Source organism: Tachysurus fulvidraco, chromosome 23 (assembly GCF_022655615.1).
Source record: "Tachysurus fulvidraco isolate hzauxx_2018 chromosome 23, HZAU_PFXX_2.0, whole genome shotgun sequence".
Classification (NCBI taxonomy): Eukaryota; Metazoa; Chordata; class Actinopteri; order Siluriformes; family Bagridae; genus Tachysurus; species Tachysurus fulvidraco.
This window is the reverse complement of record NC_062540.1, coordinates 128,555-138,554: the sequence shown is the minus strand read 5'-3', so window position 1 is coordinate 138,554 and position 10,000 is coordinate 128,555. Positions and strand designations below refer to the sequence as shown.

General features: G+C 40.2%; 3 protein-coding genes and 1 long non-coding RNA gene across 7 annotated transcripts in view; 2 read left to right on the top strand and 2 right to left on the bottom strand.

The window, feature by feature from the left end:
• LOC125140087 overlaps nucleotides 1-1,066 on the top strand; it is a 19,241-nt gene extending 18,175 nt beyond the window's left edge. For both annotated transcript variants that reach the window (XR_007139320.1, XR_007139321.1), the window contains exon 2: nucleotides 1,018-1,066. This is a non-coding gene — a long non-coding RNA (uncharacterized LOC125140087). The remainder of the gene's footprint in view (nucleotides 1-1,017) is intronic.
• Nucleotides 1-1,725, top strand: part of atp1b2a (ATPase Na+/K+ transporting subunit beta 2a) — a 4,846-nt gene extending 3,121 nt beyond the window's left edge. For 2 of the 3 annotated variants that reach the window (XM_027152100.2, XM_027152101.2), the window contains 3 exons: nucleotides 154-213; nucleotides 344-439; nucleotides 853-1,066. In XM_027152100.2, the coding sequence (XP_027007901.1) occupies nucleotides 154-213; nucleotides 344-439; nucleotides 853-1,017 (321 nt within the window). In that variant the 3' untranslated portion in view covers nucleotides 1,018-1,066. Of the gene's footprint in view, nucleotides 1-153; nucleotides 214-343; nucleotides 440-852; nucleotides 1,067-1,685 lie in introns of those variants that run through there. The other variant, XM_047807449.1, reaches the window with a different exon arrangement.
• A 272-nt stretch (nucleotides 1,726-1,997) lies between these two features.
• gltpd2a (glycolipid transfer protein domain containing 2a) lies at nucleotides 1,998-5,037 on the bottom strand. The gene is made up of 4 exons (XM_027152098.2): nucleotides 4,663-5,037; nucleotides 4,184-4,248; nucleotides 3,855-4,072; nucleotides 1,998-3,773 (listed from the first exon to the last, which is right to left on the bottom strand). The coding sequence occupies exons 1-4, from the start codon at nucleotides 4,739-4,741 to the stop codon at nucleotides 3,191-3,193; spliced, it is 945 nt and encodes a 314-aa protein (XP_027007899.1). The 5' UTR covers nucleotides 4,742-5,037; the 3' UTR covers nucleotides 1,998-3,190.
• A 4,124-nt stretch (nucleotides 5,038-9,161) lies between these two features.
• plod3 (procollagen-lysine, 2-oxoglutarate 5-dioxygenase 3) overlaps nucleotides 9,162-10,000 on the bottom strand; it is a 10,822-nt gene continuing 9,983 nt past the window's right edge. Inside the window, exons 16-18 of the mRNA XM_027152094.2 lie at nucleotides 9,955-10,000; nucleotides 9,723-9,848; nucleotides 9,162-9,618 (exon numbers count right to left, since the gene is read on the bottom strand). The exon at nucleotides 9,955-10,000 is cut by the window's right edge and continues 101 nt beyond it. Coding sequence (XP_027007895.1) covers nucleotides 9,463-9,618; nucleotides 9,723-9,848; nucleotides 9,955-10,000 — 328 coding nt within the window. The 3' untranslated portion in view covers nucleotides 9,162-9,462. The remainder of the gene's footprint in view (nucleotides 9,619-9,722; nucleotides 9,849-9,954) is intronic.

Below are 10,000 nucleotides of genomic sequence, written 5' to 3'. Positions count from 1 at the left end.
CTATTTTATCAAAGTTATTGTCTGTTCAGTGATGGAGACTTGGGTACAAATTGATCTTAGCAACTAAAGACCAATCACAGAACAGAGATTATTAACTACTCAGACACATTTAATTATTTAAAAATTACTGATTATTCTTTTGACTTTTCTTAGGTAATCGGAATGCTGCCAGGGAAAGATGGACAGTCTCCATATGTCACGTGTGGAGCAAAGGCAAGTCACATCCTACATAAACTCTGTGTGTGTGTGTGTGTGTGTGTGTGTGTGTGTGTGTGTGTGTGTGTGTGTGTGTACATTATAAACTACACAACAGCCTTCCATCACAACCTCTGTCTCTCTGTAGAAGGAGAGCAGTGACCCTCTTGGTGGTGTCACTTATTTTCCTCCTAATGGGACATTTAATCTGATGTATTATCCATACTACGGCCAGCGTGCCCAGGTAAGAGAGAGAGAGTGTGTGTGTGAGAGAGAGAGAGAGAGAGAGAGAGTGAGAGAGAGAGTGTGAGTGAGAGAGAGAGTGAGTGAGAGAGAGAGAGAGAGAGAGAGAGAGATTTGCGTGTGGTTCAATTTAAATAGTTTGTAAGCTTTGATGTTTGTATAATAATATTTTAGTAAATAAAGTTAACATTATCACTGAAACTAAACATTTTAATTAATTATTAATAATTTGAATGCATGTGATTTTAATGACAGTTAAATGTGTTTTATATAAACTACAGCTGTCAAATTACAGTTTTATTGTTGGTAGTAAAATGTTGACTAGTGGATTGTTGATCTAATCCCCATAATGTATAATAGACGTGTGTGTGTGTGTGTGTGTGTGTGTGTGTGTGTGTGTGTGTGTGTGTACAGGTAAACTACACTCAGCCTCTGGTAGCAGTGAAGTTTGTGAATGTAACTCAGAACATTGATGTGAATATTGAGTGTAAAATCAACTCCAACACAATCACAGAGTTCAGTGAACGCGACAAATTCGCTGGACGAGTGTCATTCAAACTACGCATCAACTCTGACTAGACACACACACACACACACACACACACACACACACACACACACACACACAGTTATCAGTTAGTCATCAGGTGTATCTGATTACATGATGTTTACTTTGTCTGTCAGTAACAGGAACTACATGTGTGTTTGTGTGTGTGTGTGTGTGTGTTTGTGTGTGTTTGTGTGTGTGTTCGCATGTCTTTGGGTTTGTGTTTTTCAGTACTTTTGTATACATCATTCCTTAATTAGATAAAAAATACAGATTGGAAAGAAGCTTTGAGCTATGCATAAAGAATAAAGCTGGGATTGCTCTGGGTGGGAGGGGCTAATTCTGTTGGGTGGGTGTGGCCTAAGTGGTGTGTATGTAAACCACATGTATTTATAGTATACACATATTAAGATGCTGATGTTAAATATATCACTATTCACTAGGTAGTTTAAGCCCAAATATCAACAGTGACTACAGAGAGAGAGAGAGAGAGAGAGAGAGAGTGTGTGTGTGTGTGTGTGTGTGCGTGTGCGTGAGATTAATGACTAACAGCCTACTGGTGTTTTTTTGTTAGTGTTCAGTTACTGTCTCTCATCTGCTGCACATATTCATTATTACTAATTATTTTTATTTGCTTGTTTTTAGTGTTGATGTAATGTTAATATTTATTGTTTATTTATTTATTGTTAGTATGTAATAGAACACACACACACACACACACACACACACACACACACACACACACACACACACACAGTAACATAACCTTCACTTTCATTTACACACCCTAGCAATGTTGTGTGTGTGTCAAGGCTGATTGAAATACAGGAAGGAATTCATTTCTTGCTCTTAGCTTGTTAATTACAGTAAGTAATCATGTAAATAATAAAGTATTAAATGTTATAATATCACAAACTATCAGACTTTATTAGGATCACTGGTTATAATTTTCTTGCGTGTTTTAGCCCAGAAACTCTGGCTGTCTAGGCAGTGACAGTTAGCACACAGAAGGTTAGCATGTAGCATTTATTAGCATAAGTTTATTTAGAGTGATACTTACTACATTTACAGTATTTAGCATTTGCCATTATTGGACTTATTCAACACTGTTAGCATAGCAATATTAGCAGGCGTCTGTTTTTGTGTCACAAATTCTATTTCTTGTCTACTTTTTCTCCATTTGATCTTTAAATCCATGTGTACTGTATGCTAATTTATTATCTGTCATCAGCAGACATTTATTTATTTATTTATTTATTTATTTATTTATTTATTTATCTGAGCTGAAATATTAAATAAATTGTTGTTATAATTAAATATGAAATGTATTAAATAAATTTGTGTTTAAAAATGACTTTTTACAGAAAGTTTTCTACTGCTCATTACTGCTCATTACTGCTCATTACTGCTCATTACTGCTCGAGGCCTCGTTACTGTCATGAGCTCAGATATTCAAGACTAAACACAAGGCAGAGAAATTCACACCCAAACACAAACCCATGAACATTCGGCCCCACAGACCTCACAGATTTCATACAGGCCATGTTTCTTAGACTTTCCCTAAATCTCACACTGTAATTGTAGATGAGGACGATGTGTAATGATGAACTTACACGTGTTTCCCAACATAATGCTAAATTCTGAATGAAATTACTGGAAATGGAGGCTTTGAGTCTCAGCTTTGGATCATGAATAAATATAATAAAAATTCACCCAAAAACACACTTTTTCTGTGAAAAATCTGACTTTGTCCAAACACCTTCATCATATTGTTCTACATATTCACACCGTTGGATAAGATAAGACCTGGTACTCCAGGCTCCAGCATATAAAACAAGCCTGTGGGAACATTTTGGACATAAGATCATGTGGTACAGAGGAAAGCAGGAAGCAGCAGCACCATACACCCTGGACCTGTCATGTCTGCTTCATGACGTATGATCACTAGGTATCATCATGTTAATATTTCAGAGATTAGGACTCAAGGTGTTCTTAGTTAGCCTTGGTTTCCAATGTTTTCCAATGTTCTTTGGTTCCTAGGTCCTTTGATGGACACACAACACTGTAGGTTATTAAATAAAAACACTTTGTTCACTCAGAAAACATTTTTTTGCAACAATTGAAAATGAGAGAATAATTGAATCAGTTTAGCTTCATTCACATGTCACATTGCTGCATACTTTTCTTCTTTGGACACATGTTCCTTTAAGGTAAGTCCAGCATGTTTCTTCTTTCCAGCTCAGTCTGTGTTCTGTGATGCACCTCACTGATCGCCGTCACAATAGTGCGAATGATTGGTTCTGCCTCCTCGTGTGTATTCACGCACACCATGCCAAGCAGTACGGTGTGTTCAGGCATGGCCTGAAAGGCGAGTCGTGCCACTCTCTGCAGCAGCCATGGGTGATATGGTGCTAAAGCTTCATTGTATGCTTCTTCACACACCTCACCCAGGCTTCTCCTCATATGTCCAGGCTCCAGCCACAGCTTCACCAGCAGCAGCTGCAGCCACATTAACGATCGATGGAGGCGGAGCAAAGTACGACTGCCCGATGGCGTCTGTCTATCAAAGCTGACCACACCCAACTGAAGCTCTCTATCCAACATGGAGCGCACAGAGTGGTAGGTGTGGCTGTGGGGTTCCAGGCTTAAACGTAGAGAGTTTGTGTTGGGCAGAGTCAGTAATCTGTGTTTCGCAGAGTCCTCCTCAGTCAGGTGGCGAATTAGACTGATTTTCTCCTGAACTTTGTAGGTAAAAAAACCAACCAGAGGACCAAGAGCCTCCATAAATCTGTGAAAAACCACACCACATCACTATGCTCAATGAAATGAGGCAAATAAGAAGGAATAAATGATACTAGCTAGCTCTTACTTAATTAGCTCCTCCCAGCAGAGCAGGTAAGGTTCCAACAACACATCAGAGTCGGGGCCGAGGGCCGAGTCTAAATACAGCAGAAGGTGGGGCACCTGGAAATGCTGCTCAGGACAGTCAGGTATGATGACAGGTTTAGGGGTAATGACATCACTCCTAATAACGGTGTTAGTGGTGTGGGCCTTAACATCACTTCTTACAACCACTACTTGAGGTACCTGTGTATGTCGTGGAGGTGGTGCAGGGGGAGTTGCCATAATCATTCTAAAATGAACATTCAACAACACACACAAGTAGATTTACATTCTTATGTACGTGTTTGTCCATACCTTATTGTTCGTATCACTAAGACATGGAAGCCACAGTAGTGCACAATCCTGCACTGTCCTCTGAGCTGTGTTAGAAACATACACACAGAAATTCAATTTCAGAAAGAGCAGTGTGTGTGTGTGTGTGTGTGTGTGTGTGTGTGTGTGTGTGTGTGAGAGAGAGAGAGAGAGTGCAGGAGAGAGAGAGAGAGAGAGAGAGAGAGAGAGAGAGCAGGAGAGAGAGAGAGAGATAGAGAGAGTGCAGGAGAGAGATGAAGATATATAGAGATTGCAGTAGGAGAAGAGATAGAGATATTCGAGTGGAATAGAGATAGACATAGATTAGAATAAGATATAGAGTCAGGAGAGAATAGAGATTATAATAGATAGATAATTTCCTTATACTATATATATTAATACTCAGATATCATATATTTCTATTATATATTCTATTTATCGGTCCTTTCCCGTATATATATATATATATATATATTACTCACGTAACCAAAATGAGGTGAGGAATAGAAGCAAAGTCATCATGGCTGCCACCAGGAAGTACTGATACAAAAGTGATTTCATTCTCTCTTTCTCTCTCTCTCCTTCTCTCTCTCCTGCACTCTCTCTCTTTCTCTCTCTCTCACACACACACACACATTCTCTCTCATACACTGTGTTGGTCTCTGTCTGTTTCTCTTCCTTTACACATTCTCCTTTGTGAAGACTATCATGCTAATCAATGCCCTTTGTACCTCAGTGCAATGTAACAAACTCCCTCTCACACTCACACACACACATATATGCAGACACACACACACACACACACACACATATATGCAGACACACACACACACACACACACACACACACACACACACACACACACACACAGCGTAAATGGATTCCATTATACTGTATGTAGTTTGAGATTTTATTTGAATAATTTCAGAACACACATTCATTTATGCACATCAACATGCTAAGTGCACGCACACACACACACACACACACACACACACACACACACACACACACACACACAGAGTAAATGGATTCCATTTACAGATGCATTATTATTATTATTATTATAGAGGTCTGCAGAAGGTAGACCTCAGTGACATTACTTAATAAACCCAACAAGACATGCTCACATTACAAATTAAAGAAAAATTAAAGCCTTTTAATTCTGTGTTTCACTGGACAGACACTGCTCCTTTGTGGTGTGCTGATTGGTGGAGGCAGATGAAGGTGGAGTCTGTGATTGGCTACCTGGTGCAACATTCTACAAACACAAGACAGCAATTACTGTACACTCTGGTGTGTGTGTGTGTGTGTGTGTGTGTGTGTGTGTGTGTGTGTGTGTGTGACTCACAATTCTTCCACGGCCACAGAACACCGTGGTGAGACCAGTGTGTGTGTGAACAGGTTTCAGAGTGTGTTTTTGCTTCAACTCCTTCAGTAACTCAGGACTTCCCAAACCCACTATAGGACAGGAGGGAAACCATGTGAAAAACACACACACACACACACACACACATGCACGCATGCGCACACACGGACAGACGCACACACACACACACACACACACAGACAGATGCACACACACACATGCGCACACACACAGACAGATGCACACACACACGCACGCACTAACACGGACACACACACACACCGACACAGACAGACGCACACACACACACACGCCGACACAGACAGACGCACACACACACACACACGCACATGCCGACACAGACAGACGCGCACACACACTCACACACACACACACACACACACACACACACACACACACACACACACACACACACTTACTGGCCTGGCTGGAAGATTCTGGAGCTTTGCTGAATGGAGCTGTGGGATGAGACTGAGGAGAAACAGACTGAGAGAAAATACAGATATTGTTAGTCGTGTCCCCAAAAGTCTGCCACGCCTTAATCTTAGCCACACCCTTAAGTCAGGTACTAAATACTAAAATTTCTATTTTAGTTTGGTTTCCTGATAAGGAAGATCTTTTTTCACAAAACTATATAATATATATTTTTAAAGAGAATTATTACAATAATTATAAATGTAAAGAAATGTAATAAACAAATGAAATAAGCTGTGATTGACAGCTGAAGTGTTATTGTGTCTATAACAGAGCTACAATATTCAGTTTATTAATGAATGACGTCACACATTTTAATACAGTTTATAGTTAAATGGGTTCTAATAGATTTATAGTCAGAATGTCTGACATTATTTCCTGTTCCCACTATACCAGTGATCCCAGTCATTCCCTCTCTCATGATGGTTTCTATCACTGACATTGGTGACTTCAATATTGTTATAAATGTTGATTTGTAAAGATCAGGCCTGAGGTTTTCCTGCTTGTTTGAGTGAGTCAGTCCCCTCCATCCCCCAGTACTCAGGGTTATATATGGTGACTGTATTAATATTGGACTTACTTTTATTTCTTCCATCACATTCATACATTCACTGAGAGAGAGAGAGAGAGAGAGAGAGAGAGAGATTTAGATGTCTTTAATGTATCAGTAGGCAACTTTGACATATTTACTAACCCTAACCCATATTTACTAACCCTAACGTCCTAACCCTCTAACCCTAACCCATATTTACTAACCCTAACGTCCTAACCAATATTTACTAACCCTAACCCATATTTACTAACCCTAACCCTAATGTCCTAACCCATATTTACTAACCCTAACCCATATTTACTAACCCTAACCCATATTTACTAACCCTAACGTCCTAGCCCTAACCCTCTAACCCTAACCCATATTTACTAAACCTAACCCATATTTACTAACCCTAACCCTTGTTTACTAACCCTAATGTCCTAACCCTAACCCATATTTACTAACCCTAACCCTTGTTTACTAACCCTAACCCATATTTACTAACCCACATTTACTAACCCTAACCCATATTTACTAACCCTAACCCATATTTACTAACCCTAACCCTTATTTACTAACCCTAACCCATATTTACTAACCCACATTTACTAACCCTAACCCTTATTTGCTAAACCTAACCCATATTTACTAACCCTAACGTCCTAACCCTCTAACCCTATCCCATATTTACTAACCCTAACGTCCTAACCCTAACCCATATTTACTAACCCTAACGTCCTAACCCTCTAACCCTATCCCATATTTACTAACCCTAACGTCCTAACCCTAACCCATATTTACTAACCCTAATGTCCTAACCCTCTAACCCTAACCCATATTTACTAACCCTAATGTCCTAACCCTAACCCTCTAACCCTATCCCATATTTACTAACCCTAACCCATATTTACTAACCCTAACCCTTATTTACTAACCCTAACCCATTCAGTCCTTCACACTAAATCCCTAAGCTGAGTCTGTACTCATTTAGAAGGTCCACACCCAGACCAGGTCCTGAACTCACCTGAACCTCACACTCCTGGACTTAAATCACTTCTTCAAAGTGAAATATTCCTTTTCCCTTTAGTCTGTTCTACAAACGTTTGATCTATATGATGGAGTTCTATATGATGGAGTTTGATCTATATGATGGAGTTCTATATGATGGAGTTTGATCTATATGATGGAGTTCATGTCACTTGGCTTTTTCTGTCACACTCACCTCATATGAGATCTCACCCTCTCCCATGTGTGTGATGTTCTTCTGTAGGACCTCTGCTACATTCTGCTCGTTCCCTTTCTAACTTTATAATGCTGAATCACTCAGCACCATCACTCAGCACCATCACTCAGCACCATCACCGAGCAGTACTGAGCACTTTTATTTTACTCTTCACTCCACTTGTTCTTCATGGATTCAGAGCTTTGTGTTCTGCTGTAGCTTTGTGTGCTCAGCCTCATTGTCAGCATTAAGTGTAGGATCACAGCTCAGTGACCTTTAGCAGCTATGCAACTGCCTGCACCAACTGCCTGCACCAACTGCCTGCACCAACTGCCTGCACCAACTGCCTGCACCAACTGCCTGCACCAACTGCCTGCACCAACTGCCTGCACCAACTGCCTGCACCAACTGTCCATCCTTATAACTGACATCTAATTTTGTTCTCACATCACACACACACACAACACCACACACCCCACACAATACATACACACACAACAAAAAAAAAACACTTGACACATACCAAATGTACCCTTCACACACCACACGTTCCAAAGTACACCATCTCCCCAAACACATGCCGAACACTCCAGCCACAGACCCCACAATGCACACACTCCAAATATACGTCACATGTTCAAAAATCCCAACCCACAAAGATCTTAGAATTTTTTCAGAATTAGCCAAAACAAAGGGCTAACATACTGTACCTGCTGATGCTTGTACACTGATCAATACCAACTGACCATCCTACTGAAAACTGGAGACTCAAACACACACACACACACACACTCCCATTCTGCTGACTGACACAGAACTGTATTAATTATTCACCTGTTTATGACTCCAAAGTCCAGATGAACAGAGCACAAAGAACTCCAACCATAGATAAAACCTTTCATTGTACACTACACACACTGTACACACTCACTATACACTCACTATACACTCTTCACTCTCTTCATCCACCACACACACTATTTACATTTATATTAACAACATCTGCCAGATGAGTTCGCTGGGTGTAAGTGCACAAGTTAATATTTACATCAACAGCAAAGAATTGTTCATAAAACTCAAGACAGGAGCTACTGAGAGCGAACGGTGAGACTGAACACACACACACACACACACACACACACACACACACACACACACACACACACACACACACACACACACACACACACACACACACACACACTTCACCAACAAAGATGCTTTGAGTTGGGACCAGAGGACCAGATGCTCTGCTGAGATGTTTTTCTGGTCATCATTCTGTCACAATGAGTCAGTAAAGTACATTAACTCAGCTGCTAGTGAAAGATTTCTTTTGGTTAAAAAAAGATTGAAAACTCACTTTATTTTACTCACCTTTTATTTATCATAAACACAATCAAATAACTTAAAGCACTTTGTACAAAGCTGATAGGAAACTGTTTTATACAAAACTATTCAACAGTTAAACACTACGTTTGGCTTTGTATAAAATACAACTAAAAGCTCATGAGAGGTAAAAATGTTTTATAAAAAGTTTTATAAAATTATGTTTTCAAGGCAAACAGTCAATATAACAGAAGGCACACTTCTGTCTTGATAAGTGTTTAATCACAGTGAACACACACACACACACACACACACACACACACACACACACATTTTTAGGGGTCTACAAATGAGACCATGATGTATCTAGTGCCCTTGGTGGTAGGCAGACCCTCATGGTAGTGTGTTAAACGCCCTGGGTGCAATAAAGACCAGCCTTTTCTGGGAGCTTCAATTCTGCAGTCATAACGCAGGAACCTGCAGCCCCCTCCCTTACACACACACACACACACACGCAGAGAACAAAATATAGGTATCATTAGAACTGCAGTACTGTACCTATGGAGTCTGTGCAAGTGTGTAAGTGTGTAAGTACCTCATAGTCTTTCCCCTTACTGTTGAGAGCAATGTTTATGGTGAATGTTGAGGAGTCGTGATGAGGACGGAGTGAAGGTTGTTCATCAGGACGATAACGCACCACAAAGTTCATCACGGCTTTTGCCTGAAACACACACACACACACACACACACACACACACACACACACACACACACTTAGCCTGGTAATATGCAAGTATGTGTCGGTGTGTCATTGTGTGTTTGTGTACCTTTGCATAATATCCTGGGTAAAGTTTCTCAGTGACAGGAGCGATG

Bases quoted from the DNA above. Each gene is read 5' to 3' on its own strand.
- gltpd2a (XM_027152098.2), bottom strand. From the start codon at position 4,741: ATGAAATCACTTTTGTATCAGTACTTCCTGGTGGCAGCCATGATGACT. The intron at 4,073-4,183 runs GTATGGACAAAC...CGACATACACAG, and splicing joins TTAGTGATACGAACAATAAG to GTACCTCAAGTAGTGGTTGT. The intron at 3,774-3,854 runs GTAAGAGCTAGC...GGTTTTTCACAG, and splicing joins TGCTGGGAGGAGCTAATTAA to ATTTATGGAGGCTCTTGGTC.